At 40.2% G+C, this 18,263-nt stretch overlaps 1 protein-coding gene across 2 annotated transcripts in view; it reads left to right on the plus strand.

The window, feature by feature from the left end:
* Window positions 1–18,263, plus strand: part of LOC137992510 (golgin subfamily A member 2-like) — a 50,035-nt gene that overhangs the window by 29,772 nt on the left and 2,000 nt on the right. For both annotated transcript variants that reach the window (XM_068837878.1, XM_068837879.1), the window contains 14 exons: window positions 1–38; window positions 1,029–1,095; window positions 2,211–2,324; window positions 3,330–3,404; window positions 4,909–4,983; window positions 7,118–7,192; window positions 7,724–7,798; window positions 8,626–8,709; window positions 9,354–9,450; window positions 11,394–11,689; window positions 13,729–13,890; window positions 16,592–16,783; window positions 17,532–17,634; window positions 18,146–18,252. The exon at window positions 1–38 is cut by the window's left edge and continues 88 nt beyond it. In XM_068837878.1, coding sequence (XP_068693979.1) covers window positions 1–38; window positions 1,029–1,095; window positions 2,211–2,324; window positions 3,330–3,404; window positions 4,909–4,983; window positions 7,118–7,192; window positions 7,724–7,798; window positions 8,626–8,709; window positions 9,354–9,450; window positions 11,394–11,689; window positions 13,729–13,890; window positions 16,592–16,783; window positions 17,532–17,634; window positions 18,146–18,252 — 1,560 coding nt within the window. The remainder of the gene's footprint in view (window positions 39–1,028; window positions 1,096–2,210; window positions 2,325–3,329; window positions 3,405–4,908; window positions 4,984–7,117; window positions 7,193–7,723; window positions 7,799–8,625; window positions 8,710–9,353; window positions 9,451–11,393; window positions 11,690–13,728; window positions 13,891–16,591; window positions 16,784–17,531; window positions 17,635–18,145; window positions 18,253–18,263) is intronic.

Below are 18,263 nucleotides of genomic sequence, written 5' to 3' on the forward strand. Positions count from 1 at the left end.
CTTGAGACTGCACAGAGCGATAAGGAGACCATCAGCAGGTGAGGTGACACCCTTGTTGAACACCTCGGTACCTTCTCCCCCTCCCTGTCTTCCTTACTTTTCCTGGAATGCTTTACAGCAAGTGTTGATTGACATCTTTTGAAACTTGTGAGTTTAAAACGTGAGAGCTTTAAATTTTGAAAAACCTTCCTTAATATGATTTAATAATAGTTTCTAGACGCATACACTCATTGTTTTATTTCTAAAAAGTTTGTTTTTTAAACATTGGTTTTTTAGTTGGTAAAACATGAGAGTGCTCAGTTTGAAAGCCTGAACATTCGTTGCTATTATTTATTCTGAATTAGCTTATTATATTAAGGGTGAGTTAACAGAGAGAAAAATTCCAGTGAACATAAACAAATGTGCCATTGTTTCAGACGGAAATTGAAAGAGAACTGATGTATGAAATCAAAACTGCCGATATGAAATCAAGCGAAGCTATGATCCTCGCAGTTATGAACGCAATTTTAGCAATTGCGTAGAGAAGCCTGAAAAATTCAGGACTTCAACGGGGTTTTCAGGCTTTTTCTCCACGCAATTGCTAGAATTGCGTTCTTACAGTGTAACTGCGAGGATCATAGCTTCACTTGAGAATTGATATCATTTTATGGCATACGATCACCTCAGCTTTTCTCCATACGCTCTTTTCTTTTCGGGAGCAACTGTTTGGCACCTACCTAAAGTTTCCAGAGTCTAAAGCAGAAATTAATATTATTAATTCTTTGATCATATTGTCACTTCAATCTTCCTCTTTACACACTTGTTGTTACCCCATTCTGGCCTAGGCACCATGCTGCAAGTTCGGGAGCCCTTGTTGAAACTCTTGCATGGCAATGCCCTGAACAAAGTTTTATTAAACTAGGGAAAATCGCCCTCTCACGGTTTAGGTCATTGCCCTTTCCCCTTCCCTTAAAAACAGTTGATGTTACGTCCAATATTATTTTGTACTTCAAGCTGCACCGTTGTTTATATAATTTTTTTTTTCCCAGAGCATTAAAACAGAACAAAGAATTGAAAGAAAAAATGGAGGAGCTGGAAGAGAGATTTGTCACCATGGTAACAGCTACCTTTATATTGTCATTTTTGGGTCAGGTCAAGACAATAAATTCCGAATTTTGCTTTCATTAAACCGTCAACAGTCTTTTCAATCGAGTTATGCACGAGAAACTAAAACTATCGAAATGTAACATTTATCACTATTGACTTCACTAAAACCGATGATTCATCCAAATCGGCCCGCAGTCTTAACGATAAACAGTTAATCAAGCTCTACCCAGTTGCAAAAAAACTAACTAATAATTGAAGTTAACTATAGAGTAACAGTGCCGTGGGGGGAAAGGACTAGTAGAACACTGGACCCTTTAAACTTGAGAGTAATTAAATGACTGAGAGTGTAGCATTCTTATTTTTGGAATTTTGCCATCGTTTTCTCAAAACACGGGCGCCAAAAGCTGAGAACTGTAAGACCTGGGGCCCGTTTCTCGAAAGTCCCGAAAACTTTTCGGGCCCGAAAAGCCATTTGTGAAATTGCCAACCGCTTGTTTTAGAAAGCCAATCTTTTAACATGTTTTCAAGGCAACAAAAAGAAAAATAACTGTGAAGTTTGACGAATTAAATCCTCTCTTTTCTTGAGATACAGAGGGAATTGTGACACCAGAAAACGGCCCGTAAAGTTTCGGGACTTTTGAGAAACGGGCCCCTGAAGGCTTAAATTGGCCAGAATAATTTCTAAATATATCCGTCAATGTTCGATTCGAAAGCAACATCGTAAAAGTGCGCAAAATGTGCTTGAAATTGTCGGGAATGTTTGCTTGAGCCATTGAACACGTCCAGAATGATTCGGTATCATGTCCTCTATTCCTACAAAGGCAAAGAATTGAAAAATACTTTTATTTTACGGAACGGTTTATAACCTAATCATTATCTGTGCTTCCAGTTGTGCTGTATATTCATCGTACTCCAAAACCACTTTTGGTTGCACCTGTGTAGTATTAAAGTTTGGTTACCACAGTGTGGTGTTAGAAATTTGTCCGCTAGTAGCTCGCAAAACGCATCAGGCGAAAACTAGGGGGCCTCTTGGCGATTATACTGCTAGAAGGGGAAAGGGACGACAAAGCATTTGCCATCGAGTTGAGTGTGTATTCCACTGTTTTAATTAATGTGCTCTGCAGAGCCAAGAGAACATGAATTTAACCACCAGTTTGGAAACTGAACGTCACGCTGCAAAAGAGCTTGCTTCAAAACTCAGTGGCACGGGAGTAGAGCTTGAAGAAGCCAAACAACTGGTGAGCAATCCTTGGAAGTTTGTTTTCTTTGTCTTTGTGAAGTCTTCTTATGGCTCAAGAATCTCGTGTTATCGAAAACATAAAAGTGAGAGTAGGAAATTTAAAGTTGGCTTTTGGTTTGAGTAGAATAACCGACTTAAGTATAATTTCATAGGTGATTGTTGAAAATTCTCTTTTCTTATTGGTTGTCGTTATGTTGATTATTACACGATGATCACATAGTAAGCGGTTTTTTTTTCTAAATGGTCGCAAGCCGTTTTGTCGAGGTGACAGACGAAAAAAAATTAATTGTTTTAAAGAAAATGCAGATTTTTCAAATAATCACCTATTTAATTATACTAAAACAATTATTCACCTCGCCTTCGGCGAATAATTGTTGAGTATCAACAAGGAGCCTAACAGCCCATTTCTCTAGGGGTGTCACCTATTTAATTATACTAAAACAATTATTCACCTCGCCTTCGGCGAATAATTGTTGAGTATCAACAAGGAGCCTAACAGCCCCTTTCTCTAGGGGTGTCTGTGGGAGTACCATTTTTGAGAAGAACGCCACATTTCAAAAGCAAAAGCACCAGATTTTTTTCATAATTCGTAAACCTACATTATTTCTCATTTTTGGAACCAATTACCAACAGCTGTTAAGAGTACGCCGTATATAATTATTATCTTGCCGTAGACATTGATTCGTCGGATGTCAATTTAAGAGCTGTTATAGGCCACTTCGGAAGATACCATAATACTCTTTGTTTGTCCGCCCAAAATTTTGCATAAGCATTGTTTTTGTTTTCTCTTGGGACCATTGTATGTCCCAAGAGAAACTGGAAACAATGCTTATGCAAAATTTGGGGGCGACGAACAAAGAGTATTATGGGATCTTCTGAAGTGGCTAATTGAGTTACTTTTATCATCATCATCATCATCATCATCATCATCATCAATAAATTCATTGTTTTTACTGAATTATACATGTATCCCCTCTCTCAGACCCTGCTTATTTGCTTTTAGCTCTTTTCAAGAACTGATGAAATTCAGGCACTAAGAGAAGAACTGAATGTAACTTCGGAAAATCTACGAGAACAGGTCAGGAATGTTAGTTTTCGTAGTCTTCGTTTGGTTCCCTGAAGTATATACTATTACGCAAACGCAAATACCGAAGTTATTTCATTAGTGTAATGCATTTACAGCGTAGTTTACACGATTGCAGAAGATTCGTTTTTCCAACGGAAGGCCAACTCTTTGTCTCTATTGCATGAACACATTTCGCAGAATAGGAAAGCCTGACAAGAACAGATTCTGAGCATTTTATTTTTACTTCTCGTTTCTTTATGCCCTTTGTGCTCATGAGAAAGACTATACGATCATTGCTACCTCAGATAAATCAATAATCGCCCCCGAAGGGTTTTGGCCCTGAGACCAAAACCCGAGGAGGCGACCTAGAAGTACCCGCGTAAAAAGAGTGAATGCATAAATTGGTAGATATATTGTGAGGGGAATCAATCTCGATTTTCTCAACCGGGCGCGCAAGGTGGTATCGGTATTGCTTAAACGTGCGCGCAAGTGGTATTGGTATTGTTCTACGCGGCCGAGGTGTTTTAGGAGTTACGAAGTAGAAACTCGCAAGGCGAACCAAAGTACTGTTCGGGTTAGCCATTGAAAAATCAAACATTGAAGCAGATCTGATGCTAATCGAGTGGCCTGGCTGAGAAATTGAGTTTGTTCAGGCGCAAATCGGAAACAGGGGCGACGCGTTCAGCATATAATTTAAACGTATCTCAACTGCCTTTCATACTAACTAAGGCGGGGCCAGATGTAGTGAAAACAAGAGTGAATTGGATAAGAGTGTTGATCTATCACTTTGTGGCCTTGCCCCAGCACAGTCACAAATTGATTTATTTTTAGATACACTTTGCGTGCGAAACAAACAAAGGGCCGCCAATTTTAACCAATCGGAAGAAGCCATGTCACGCGTGACTGCTTCTGTCATGTTTTTTTAGAGACATGACAACTGATTTTCCCGGGGAACGGGTATTCTAAAATAGACTCATTTGTGACTGTGCTGGAGAGTCCACCTATGCCATAACAACACTCTTATCTAATTCACTCTTGGTGAAAACTATTACTAGTATAAGTGAGGTGAAGATACTGTTCATGTCTGTTTAGAAAAGCAATTAAGGTGGCTCGCATGGGTGTAACACTTTCAACAAACCTTACTCTTTGGAAGGATTGACTCTACCCAACTGTTTCTCGTAACGGCAATGTTATGGTACCAAGTGAAACACAAATGATTGCTAAACAAAGTGCACTCATCAATGTGACATAATAGGTTACCATGGCAACAAAAGGGCCCTTTAAACGCTTATATCTAAAAACATTAACTCATTTTTATTGCTGGAGGGTGATCAGCAGGCTGAGAAAAAAACATCAGGAGCAGATTCATAGCCACCTACAGAACTGGAAAAAATTAAGGTGGCTCTGAATCCACTTCAGGTGTCTTGGTGGCCAATTTACCTTGCGAACTTTGTTCATACCATTTCATACCAGATAGCTTGGTTCTGACTTATAATCCGATATTTCGTCTTCATAGGTTACAGAGGGGGAAAATATGGTTTCTTCCCTCAGGGATGAACTTGATATCTCTTCGCAGCAGTGGCAGGAGCAGGTTTGTTGCCACCTTATCTCTATTATTTTTGATTGAAACGCCAAATCTTCCTCTCACGTCAAAAATAGTTTCACAGCGATGATGACAGTATTTCATGAAATACTTTACGTGATTACACTTATATACGCTATCCTGAGCTGTAAGTGATTTGAAGCTGAAGTAAGAAAAATCCCAGCATCCGGCACATAACCTGACTTCTGTTATCTTTGGACATTGTACTCGCCATCTTGAATCTGATTGGCTAAGAGTGTGAATTTTACTGTCACGATGACGCAACCTTTCGATTTGAGAATCTGCGAGCCAATTGCGTACTTTTAAGGTTCACACCGCAACCAGGTTGGCAATCAGACGTTTGCTGAGAACGGTGTCTCCATGGAGTAGTAAAAAAATAAGCAAAAATCTATGGCCAGTTTTTTGGCAAATTTCATGGAATTGAACTGAAGGAGCCGTTACAAGTCGAACAACCCACTCTCAAGTCGAATCTATTTTGGAGTGTTAAATACTCACAAAGGCAGTCAACAATTTTCAGGTACGTACTTGAATTAACCTGATAGTATGACACCAGGCTCTGCGTTATATCATTGATTACATTTATAAAATCGAGCTAAATGTGTCCAACATTGTGGATGCGCTGCAATTGTCAAAGTGGCTTAAATAGCCGTATTCGTCAGCGTCGTACCATGGAAACTAGCACGGTGACCCCCAATTTTCGTCATCTCTGACATGTTTCAACAGTGTGTGAAGTTTCATCGGAAATCTATGACAAGTTACATTTATAAAGAATCGCATCAATTATTTTTGTAACAAATGAAACCACCACAGTGATACTTCCACGGTTCGGAAAATTCTGATTCCCATGAATGTAGGTGAAAAAGTTACAATTGCGTCTTTTAATTGTAACGTTTTAAATTAAGTTGCATTTAGAACAGACCATATTCGTATTCTCAGTATTGGACTGGAACTTGCTTGCAATGGAGGCTAATGCGGGGGAATATATTAAAAAGTATTTGCATTTTAAAAGATTCCCCCGCATTAGCCTCCATTGCAAGCTAGTTCCAGTCCAATACCGAGAATACGAATATGGTCTATTGTCCAAACCACAGTGGCATCGAACTGTGTCTAATTTGGTCAAGAGCGCGAAAGGTGACCTTGCTTTGAAAGTGACAATACCTTTGTTGCTTAGTTTCTACAAAGTGATGCTTAATAGAGAATTTTTTATTATTTTGGTGGCCGCCATGTACCAAATACCGAGGTCTCTACAAAGGTTACCAGCCTTGACCGATCACACTTGTCTGAACGTTAATGATTCCGGATGTCGCAAACCATTCGCCAAGTCATTGTTTCGCATGTTTCGCATTCCTTTTGGGGATTTTAAGTTCAAAATCCGGACAAGCATATCTATCCAGATTTTAAATTTACCATCAGCTGGTAAAGATGTAGACCAACACATGGGCGATTACGATCTCCCTTCTGTGAGACTGAAAAGCGTGTTAGCCTCGTCCGCAGTCGTTCGTTTTGCTGTTGTGGAGGGGGAAGGTTGAGCGATGAGCCTTAGGCAAATAGTGCGTGGCCTCTTTGTCGTCCAACAGACCTAATGAGCAGATGCTTTGAAACTGGCCCAACGTTTTACTCCCCTATCCGAGAAGACTAAAATGTGTAACAATTCTCACAGATATCATTAAAAGTGCAGCACTTGTTCCTCAATTAATTTAGGTCCTTGGGTATATTGTTCTAGCCAGGGCTCCTACTTGGGACCATAGTTTAATAGAGGGGAATGGTTATGAAACCCGGCAAATTTCTTTGTTGTAGGTTTTTGTTCTCTTTTTTGGCCTTGACCGTGCACAAAACACAATAGTTGTTTACTTCGTACTGAGGAACTAACCAATAAAAACGTTTTGTTTAAGTAATTCCTGCATAGTGTATGAGCGCAAAACAAAGGATTGTGCACGGTCGTGGACTTTCCAACCTAAATCTTGGTATCTTTGTTTGCTCCTTTGATGTTTGCCGATCGTCAAAACAAGTCCCTCTATTAACTATGTTGGGACTTCCTGCAAACAAATAGTCCCACTTCTAACTGATGCTAATCTTTGCAAGGACATACCTCTGACTGATTTTGTTATTTCTTCATTTGCAGCTGAGGCATAAAGATTTCGAAATCTCGGCCGTGCGAGAGGAACTAGAGTTGTCCTCTCAGGGACTCGCAGAACAGGTAGAATTTTAGCATTAGATATGTTCCGAGAACACCATGGCTTATTCCTTTTCTTTTTTTTATGAACAGCTTTCGAGCCAAATCTATTCTGTTTTCTCAGATAGCCATGGTGTGAAGGAATGAAGAACACTTTATAGTTTTTAACTGTAAGAAATTGCAACAAGATATTTCTTAAGAGCATTTTAAGATTAAAACTATTGCTATAAAACGACGACGTTTCGACGTTAGCTAAACCTCGTTGTCAAGTGTCTGTAAGTTACAGCCTGGAAATAGTGAAAAGAACAATGAGTGATTTAATAAAATCTAACGTAAGAAAAAGAAAAAGAAAAAGAAAAATTCTGACAAAAAAGTTTAGCATCGTCTGGATATTTAAATTAGGTTTTACAGCATTTCGAAAATTGCCCTGGCACTTTCTAAAAATGCACATTGGCTTTGTTACCATGAGCTTTTAAAAGATGTCTACCGATTACCTAATATGTAGTATCATAAGGGGCTATCTTTTTTTTAATTTTTGGTTGGTTCCCTTTTCAGCTTGCGAGAAAGGACGTCGAATTGGCTTCCCTCAAAAATGAGCTCACCCATTCAGAAGCTAGGCTGACTGAACAGGTACGTCATGTAACTAGTCATTTTCCTGTCATTAGTTATTGTCCTGTACAGCCTTCCGTTTTAAAAGAGCCTCCATGGCTAAAATGGCCACTCCAGCCTAGGTATCTATCATATTAAATCCCATGTTCACGATATTGCCCGAAGAATGTGGCCTGCTTTGCAATGGTGTCTCAAAAAGGCTAATTCCCGATGAGACCACGCAAGATAAAACTACCAAACTCAAAGGGACCTTGAATGGGTTTAACAAGTGGGTTAATATGGTAAATTGATCACCCGGCGTTAAGAAATTCGAAAGCTGAGGTTTCAAGCGTTAGTCTTTCGTCACAGCAAATTAGGGAATATGTATGGGTTAGCGTTTTATACAGTGAAAGATGAAGCTACGCTATTGGTAGGAATATTCTTGGGTTTCACTCACGTGATCAACAGCCATGTTTTTCAACGAAAACAAAAGAAGACGTTAGCATAATAATAGCTTTCAATTCCCGGAGGATTGGATCGGGACACCAACATGGCCGCCATTTCATTGTTTGGGGACACCAACATGGCGGCCGTGACGTCATGTGAAATCCAAGAATAGCAACGTGAATAACAAGAATAAATAACTTAAAGGAAAAGGGTCCGTTGATTCCGTGGGGAGTAACGGAGGCGATTTAAAGAATGGGCCTTTGCCGAGTGCTGAAACATGTACGTGTTGATGTAGACAGGTACACTTCTTTTTGATTGACAGTAAATTGTAGTTTTGGAGCTTATTGCTCGATGCACTGCATGCTTTTTTTTTCTTACAGTGTTAATAAAAGGTCAACCTACTTGCTTGTTTTATTCCCCAGTTCCTTTTGAATGAAAATAACGAGGAGTTTAAGAATCAATCTGAAGTTCTTAACACTCTACAACATCAGCTTCTTATTGCACAGGTCAGTTTGAAAGGCTATTAATTGGAGGAAATTCTTAGAAAGGAACGAGAATTTCTCTCGCAAAAATATGCAAAAATCTAACGCGGTTTTTCAGGTATTGAGTAAGGCTGGCTTTTACTAGCAAGGCAAACGTAAGAAAAAGGAACACACTCCTACGGTTCCCTCTAACGAAAAGAATAGCCAAATCTGCCCGGATTTTGGAAACCGAGTCATTAACCTCAAACGTTGAGAGAAAGGGGTCTGGAAACGAGGTTGCGTTGCTTTCTTTTCCAAGTGCTTCTCTTGTCTTTTTGAACAACTGAAGTGATACAGATTTTATTTAACAAGTAAAGCTTTTTCAAAACCGATGACGCGGCGTTTGGCCTTTCTGATTGCCAAGTCGGAACGCTAGATTATCACAATAATCGCTTCTTTGTTTTGATAGTAAGTGGAAAATGCATGCTTGAATTGCCCTCACTGGTCCTAATAGTTACCTCAATCGATCTTGTAGCAACGCAAACCTTGCTTACGCGTGAAGGTTGGTTTGTTCAATAGACGTTTAATTCAATTTTTTGACCATGAATATTAAGGAAAACACATTTTGTATCATTTTGGAAGGGGGTCTAGGCATTAACTTTGACTTTCCTGATTTTTTTATCCTTCAGAACACGATTAACCAATTAACAGCTCAAAACGCTGAGCTGCAGGAAATGTTAAGAAACACAGAAAACAGCGGCAGTATGGAACCCTCAGGAACGGAAAGTATGACTGAGTTTTCGAGTTACAGAGTGGTTTTTTAGAGGACGAATCTTTCGTGACTTCGTTCTTAGTCTTAGTCTTATAATTTCAGTGCTGACTTGAGGTATTGTGCCCTTGCACCAATGGTTTCAAAAGGTCGAAGACTTGTTCACGGTTGAACTATGTTATCTCAACAATTTTGTGCCTGTTGGTTATCAACAGTCAGCGAAATGTTGACCACCAAAAGCTGATAACTTATTACTTGACAAAGGGGATAATAGCCCATTCATCCTATGTATAAAGCATTTGTGTTCAAAGATTTTCTGGTATAGCGGGCTGAAATTTGCAGGGATAACCAAGAGTCCATTACCCAGGAAAGGAAAGTCGCGCTGGAGCGCTAATTGGGGACACTGTAAACTGAAATGAACAATGAAAATAGATCAAGTCAAATGTTGGTTTTTGAGGAGAGGGGAAACCGGAGTGCCCGGAGAAAACCTCTCGGTGCAGAGTAGAGAACCAACAAACTCAACCCACATATGACGCCGAGTCCGGGAATCGAACCCGGGCCACATTGGTGGGAGGCGAGTGCTCTCAACCACTGCGCCATCCCTGCACCCCTGAGTGGGAGTGAAAATCTGTTATCACGTTTGTCCCCAACAACGTCAGAAAAGTGTCTATTTTTAAATCATGTTTCGCGGCAAAATAAACAATAGATCAAATCGGCTAACGCAATGTTGTACCCAATTCAAATCTCCCAAATCTCTGCATTGTAATGTAGCGTTCACATTTAAATGATATGGAAATACCTGGAACAAAACGTGCTTTTCCCAAAGGGTAAAATAGACACCTCTCTGACGCTTATGGGGACTAGGCCTACTTGAGTAAATCTTCCAGGTGATCCGGTGACGTAATTTGGACCCCTGGGAAGAAAGATTTTAACGCCGTATCCCACAACCGTGCGCGGCCCTAGGTGTTGTTTCCAAATTCCCTGCAGTATTTCCATCGCCAAAATCTGTCCCCCACCCTTCCTGTTACTGAATGAACATTCAAGTAGAGCCGACGAGATTTAACCTTGCCTCTGCCATGTTGAATTCGAAAATAAGGCCGCGCGCGGTTCTGGGATACGGCGTTAAAACTTTTCTTCCCAGTCCTCCGAATTGCGTCACCAGATCACCCGGTTACTCTTACGTGATAGACTCTTGATATAACTGATTGTGTGATGCATTGCGATGTTGATTGCTGGTTTGGTGGCCGAGAGCAATTGGCTCTCTAGCTGATGTGTTTACCTTGCTTACAAGACGAGGTTAATAAACTGCTGTTGTTATGAGACGCAACAAAGTTTAAGCTCAGTATAATGATTGTTTCTACGTGACCTGGGGTAGGGTAGTTATAGTTGGTATAGTCTCGGAAGTGGGCCACCATTCAATATTGTAACAGCTTCTTTTGTTTTTAAGTTACATGACCCCTAGTCTGTGGTCTGCCCCCAGGTGTCCAGGGAATTTTAACTCTCGGGTATTGTTATCCGATGGATATGTTTTTTCTCGAGCAGGTTTTAAATTCGCTTTGCATCTCCTGCAAATGACTTTTGACATGCGAATTGGTTATTTGATATCACAACGACGCACCGTAATAAAGTGCTTTTTGGAAGATATGTAGGGGGTCTTGAAGTGATAATGCGCTTTTAGAAATGTACAGGAAGCGTTAAGGGTAACTACAGAGGAACACAGTTGCCTTGCACCTTCATAAATAGTCTTCATAATTTCTACAAGTTACGTTTCCACCGCGATGCCGAGTGTAAACTGTATGTGGCTCATCCTGAGCTTAATAAATGTTTAGCAGGTGACTCAAGAGTACTAAAACAATGAAAATAACACATCATTGACAACGAACCTCCAAAATAAATTAAAGTTCATGAAACAAACTTTTTCATGTAATAAGAGAGTAATATATTTTCGGTTTTTACGCAGGTTCAGACGAAGATGAGGCGTCGAAACGTGCTGGTAATGGCTCACACGTACATCATATTCATACTGTTGCAACGGACAGTGAAGGCGGCGAGATTCTAGTCAAGAGACTACCCCCTGATGTTATTCCAGTGCAGGCTCCAGAACGCATGTTAGAAGAATCGCCACCTTACTTGAACGGAACTTTCAGCGAAGGAGAAAGTCCAGCCGAGACGGACTCCAGTGAGGATATGAATATGACACCACACAGGCCATTACACCCTCCCCATCCGTCCAAGTACACCAATAGGGAAGATGTGGTAAGAAATGTCTAAAAAGTAAATGTCTTGCGCGCTTTATCGCTGAAATTTTACGGCTTGAGATACATTTTACTGACTCCAGTGATCATATCCACAAAAGCCTTTACACCTCTTTCCCTTCAAGTCAAGAACTGACACTTAACATGGAATTTATGATAAGATCTATTTTCGCAATTTATTTTAAAAGCCTTCCACCAACGTGTTTTGACCAAGTTGTAGAGTTTGTTTGCAACCAATATCCAGAGAAACAGAGAACGATTACGAAATTTTGCAAGTACTGATAGACTAAGTCAACTGGAGGAGCTGATGGAAGATTAATTTAGAGAGATTAAGCATCGCGTTTATGACAAATGTCAGGTTTGCGTTTTGCCAAATATCAAAGAAACTTTTTTGATTTTAGCTGATTTCGGGCCTTAATTAAAGCTACAGGTATGGAAGAAATTCTTAAAGGAGAGAGACAGGCTAGAACAAGAGAATTTTAATGCTTTTGAAACAAGCAGAAACCTGCCGTTTCCCTCGACGAATCTCTCCAATTAGCCCATTTCCAAGTTACTGCATGCCTCAGTTTCAAAGTGAGTCATGTTGCACAACCATTCAAATGGAAATGAGTTGCTTATTTTCATGCAAATCAAACTCATGCCCTTTCAGTACTTGAGCACCAAGACTTCGAAACCGAATATCAACTCGGAAATAGCCTTTAAGCATCGAGTTTATGTTGAAAATTTTTTGCATTCTGCCAAAAATCAAAGAGAATTGTTGGAACTTATTTCGCTATTTCTTTATTACTTTCCTGTTGCCTACCGATAATGGCCAACGGCATAAAAGAAAAAGGCAAGCTGGGATAACAGAATTTTCACGCCTTTGTGACGATTAGAACACTGCCGTTTTCCGTTTCACGCAAACTCGTTAACGCAATCTAACGCAAATCAAATATTTTCGCCCAACAACATGGCGGTGAAGACGTAACGTGACAAGCAAAAAAAATACGAACTCTTCACTTTTTTTATCATCGGAAAGACGATAATCAGCTTCATTAAGGAGACAGCCGTATCGCATTTTGGCATCTTTGAGGTGCCGGTGTCGTTCGAATGAACGCACGCAAATAATAAATCAATAAAAATGAACTTTATTTAAGTGTCAAGTGTATTAAATTTTGCTTGAGATTTTTTCATTCGTCGTTCATGAATTCCCATAGCTTTTTCCATCTGGAAATTTTGGCCAGACATAACAGAAACAAAAAATTAAGCTAACGAATCACAGCGGTGAGAACATGCAATTATAAGCGGTCCGCCTATAGCGCGGGAAAATGCGTTTGAGTAAATTACTATTGAATTTGATTGTGGGTTTTGATGGAATGAGAAGTTGGTGTACAGGTTGTGGCGATCATTAAGATGAGAAAAGGAACTATCCTCGACTATTGCGAAATTACTCAGAAGACAATAACTTAGCACCTCGTTTAGTGAAACACGAAGACGCACTATTAACGCTTCACGCTCTGCTTTTGTTCGAATTCATGCAAGCGCGACTGATTATCCAAGATGGCGATCTACAAACAGCAAGAAAGAGACGGAACCTCATAAAAGATATTTCAAGCCCGAGAAAAAGGGACAGGGGATTATAAAAAGAGCGGCAGTTAACATTTCATGGTATATTACGGACATATTGCCATTAGGGGCTTTTTTATTGCACAAATTGTAACAAATAACAAAGCGATTGACAAATCAGCCGTGTGCGCCTTAAGGACCCCGCGTTTCATAGTTTGTCTTCGCGTTTAAGCTTCATTGTTTGTTTCTCATTAAAGACAATGACAGATCCCCGACAGAGAGGAATTGTATTATCCAAAGATAACCATTTTCGTGCTGGTAGTAAGGAGGAAAATGAAGCAATTCCTATGAGACCGTCACTTGGTCTCCAGTAGGCTATCAGCATGCAGAACTGAAGCATGTTACGATTAGCGATTTTACACGATTAGCAATGATTCCGCAGGAGTTTTCCGAGGCCATCTGTGTGACTAATTTTTCTTCTACTCCGTGCTGTAGGTCGACTCGCTGTCTGCGTCCATCCGGCAACTGGAAATGGAACGAGACCAGTTAACGGACATTTTGCACAGAACACGAGACGAAAGTGAAGACGATTTTCAAAGATTACATCAACACATGCAACTGCAGCTCAACCAACAACTGCAGCAGCAGTACAGACAGGTATTCAAGTTTCATAGCACTTGTTAACTCGCAGCTATTTACAATGAACCTCTGAAGAATGTCTTAGGGGTGCATTCCTTTGAGGTTAGTCCAGTATATAAATACTCGAAATATCTGCTGACCGGATATTTTAGGAAGGCATTCCAAATAAGAGTTCTTCAAATAATCAAGAGAGTATTCTTAGAGGAATGTGCCCTAGCTTCTCCCTGTTGAAGATTCCTCAAAAATAATGTGGGATATTCTCTTTGAATTCCTAGCTTTCTTGCTACAATCTTCACTGTATCACTGTTGCAATATGCCAAGCATCCTGGGTCTCAAATTATTCTAAACCCGCCAGGTAGAAAGTTCTCTAAAATGCCTTGGAAATGCCTCATCGCTTATCACGCGTGAAATGATTTGTATTGCCTTCACGAACAAATTATATTTGAAGAAACGACTTCAAAATAATGCTTATCATGTTGATGATCCAAACTCGGTTTTCTGGAGTCGTGGGACTTGTAAACAACAATTGGCACTGAAAAGCCCCAACTGGGAGCGCTCAATTGGCCATTTCCGAGTTCATGTCTGCCTCCTCTTCAAAGCGAGTCTAAGTGCGAAGTTTTTCTTATGAAAATTAGTTTTCATTCATATGTAAAGTAGAACTAATTACCATCACAAAAACTTCGCACGTAGACTTACTTTGACGTGGAGGCAGACATGAACTTGGAAATGGCCTATTAAATTTGTGTGTATGTATGATGTTATTGAAAGCTAAGCATGGGTGAAAATGGGTTCTTAGACTCAGCGCCATATGACATGGGTGCCTAAAACTTCCTGCCAGCCATTTAGGCGTTTGGTTTCTGAAAAATTTGCAAGGCAGCGGGAAGTAGGGCAGGGGAATAAGATTTCCTAATTATTTGATCTGTGTCAGACAAGTAACGATTCACCCCCACACGCGTCTTCATTCACGGCCGTAAAACTCAGATCACCTGCACGAGAGTATAATGTTTGGCTTTATTCTGATGAAATCAGTGCCATATTGGGTGGTCGTTTCATCTCTGACAGTTGGGCACATTCTGAAAATACATTTCAGTTAATTATCCTGGGGCAGCCAGGGATTCAAATTCTTTTGTGAGAGCTCATTATTTTTCTAATACTGAAACAACCAATACCCTTTAGAAGTGCTATTCCTAGGCCTAGCTTTAGAAAGCTATTCCTAGCTTTAGAAAAGGTTTTGCGTTGAAGTTCTTTTTAGCTGCCAATTTACGTTATTTAGCTAAGCTGTAAAAATGGTGCGTCCCTCGCTTCTCGTTCCTCTTAGGCGAAAGACCGTTATAGGAGGCGTGGTCGCATGGCAAACGACACTCGAAATGTAACAACGTAAGCACCATTGTGTGGGTGATTTGGATCCCAGCACAAACTCCTTAGGTTTTCAATCTTTTTTCTGGTTGTCATGCAGTCAAAGTTCGAAACAGTGCAAGTCCATCAGAACAAGCGATAACTGCTTTGTTTCAGTGTATCGTTGCATTTTAACGACTGGACAATTTGAGCGATCGTCCCCGATAGACACCTGAATAATTTCAGGCGGCTTCAACGTGATTCGAACCCATGACCTCTGCGGCGCAGGTGCAATGTTCTTCCAGCTGAGCTATGAAGCCACACAGTTGGGAGCACAGGTCAATTTGTTGGGGTCATGTGTTCTAGTGAACTCGAAAGAAATGTATATTTGAAGTGCCAAATGTACTTTTGAAGTGCGAAATGTATATTTGAAGTGCGAAGGAGAGAATTGATCCTCGCACTTACCTGGAAAATTTAAGCAATAGACCAATTCGGCTAACTCAATGTTGTACTCAATTCAAATCTCTCGGGGTTAAGATTATTGTGTATTGCATTTGTATCACATTTAAATGATATGGAAATACTTGGAACAAAACGTTTCTTCCCAAAGGATTTGAATTGGGTACATCATTGAGTTAGGCAAATTGGACTGTTGTCTCTAAATTCAAGTGGTTTCCACGGGATTCGAACCAATGACCTTTGCGACGCCAGTGCAATGTTCTTCCAACTGAGCTATGAAGCCACTCAGTTGGGAGCAAGTCATTTTGTTGGGCCCATCTGTTCCCGTGCAAGGACTTGTTGAAGCCACCTGAATTTTTCAAGTGTCTATAACAGACAATTGCTTAAGGACGGTGCCTACTAATTCAAAGGTATTTTTGCGCGGTTTACTGAATACGCGAGAAAAGTAGATCTTAACAAGTGTTATTGAAATCCAAAAGAAAATTGGGGGTAAACCGTGCATCTTTCGAATATAATTAATCGACAATATTTGTAAAAAGCTTTAAAATACAAAGCAATGTATGGCGCTCTTTTCCAAACTGAAGCTTAAGTATCCCTGAAAAATGCATGGTTACCCACAATTTTCATTTTGGATACCAAGAGCACTTGCTAAGATCTGCTTTTTCCGCATAATTTTGAACCGCGCAAAAATATCCCTGTATTAATAAGCACCACCCATATGAAATCCGAGTATCTCGAGATGCGCAGAACGTATGCGCAATAACAATAGTAGGCACCGTCCTTAAATTGTCCCGATGAGTGCGTGGATCACTTTTACATTTCTTCTATAACCCGCACTTCAAATACATGTATCTACACTTATTTCATTCATCGTGTCATTTTTGTTCAATTTATTCTTATTGTGTCAACGACCTGCATTTCCCAGGTCCAGGAACAATTCCAACAGCAGCTCCATGAGCAGCAACAGAAGATTCAGCTGCTTCAGGCTGTGGTAGAGAAACAGAAGTCACAGATCGAAAAGAAGGAGGAACCAGAACTACCGAATATACCACTGGAACAGCTGGAACGGGATGACATGTCACACGACGCCATCAAAATGGCCTTCAGTAAATTACAGGTAGTGATAGGATTTCACTAGCGTGACTCTCAGTGCTTGGCGTGACGTTCGAATCACGGGAAAAGGTTGTGACGGAGCATTTACATTTCAAGAAAGGAGGGCTTAGGCAATTTCAGAAAGGGTCAGGTTATTGCCCAAAACTATAGGAAGGAAAAAGAGTGTTCACAAGTAAGCCTGGGGAGCACTTGTGGCGTTCATTAAAAACGTTGAGTGGAGTTCGGTTTGCCCGAGTGATTGTAGTCATGAGAAGGGCTGTTGTTGATGGTCGACGCTTCGACAGCTTGAGCACAAGTCAGAAAAGTCAGTCATCAACAACCGCCCATCTTAGAAGTATGCTAACTGAAAAGATTGAACTCCATCAAGCCAAGAAAGTTGTTGGAACGTGCTATTTCAAAGCAATTTGAGCCTGGATTGAATTCGAGCACAATTTGAAACACTTCTGGGGGAAAAATACAAGCCAATAACATGTACGATGGAAAGGTCGCTTCCCTTTGTAGCAGATAACACGAAGCTCTTCAGTCACAACCTCTAATTCAATTGTGCGGGTATGGAATGCCGCTATATTGTGTTTGGAGGTAGACCCCATTGTTTCTGTTGCTGTTGTTGTTGGTTTGTTTTTTTTTTTTGTTGTTGTTTTTTTGCTTGTGGTCTTCTGAATCAATAACGGGAGCCTTTTAATAGCTGCATCCTAACACCTTTGTAGGAAACAAAATGTGAAGTGTAATCACCAGTGATTTGTTTTGCGCAGGCGCGTTTCATGAAGCTTATGAATGAAAAAGCCTCTCTGATAGAAAGAATACAAGAACTTGAACATATCACGGTACAGCTATCTATGGAAACAGAAACCATTGGTAAGGAAAAAGATCCTTCCTCTTATGTGCTACTTCCTTTAGTTGATATTACAATTGTTTTTGAAAGTGCGGTTATCCCCACTACATTAATTCCCTGTGTGGGTCACAATTTTATCTTTAAGTAAGCCAGACTCGCCGTTTTTCAAGCTCTCAGGAATTGGGTAAACCACGTTAAATTTGATGTATGACCTATAAGGGGAAGCTGGCGTCACAGTCTAATTTGCATTAGAAGAGTTCTTTACAACACATCGATGCCAAGTGGTTTGTGGTGTCGACCACAAGCCGTATGAACACAAATCCACTTGTACAGTAAGCCGTGCAAATCGTTGTCATATCAAATTATAACTTTCTTACTAAGGCGAAGGCGGTTTCTTACGTTTAAAATATCTTTGTTGTTTGTTGGCCAAACAAAGCTCGCCCCACGCTCTCCTCCGTTTAATCAAAACCAAAACTTTTCTCGCTTACTGCAGAACTGATAACAACTCAAACGCTTTTGCTCTATTTTTTGCAGGCGAGTATATAACTCTGTACCAAACCCAGAGGAATGCTCTAAAGTCTCATTACAAAGACAGAGAAAGATTGATCACCCAACTGTCTAGTGAGAAAGCTAACATGCAGGTAATCCTGAA

This window comes from Montipora foliosa, chromosome 2 (genome assembly GCF_036669935.1).
Source record: "Montipora foliosa isolate CH-2021 chromosome 2, ASM3666993v2, whole genome shotgun sequence".
Lineage (NCBI taxonomy): Eukaryota > Metazoa > Cnidaria > Anthozoa > Scleractinia > Acroporidae > Montipora > Montipora foliosa.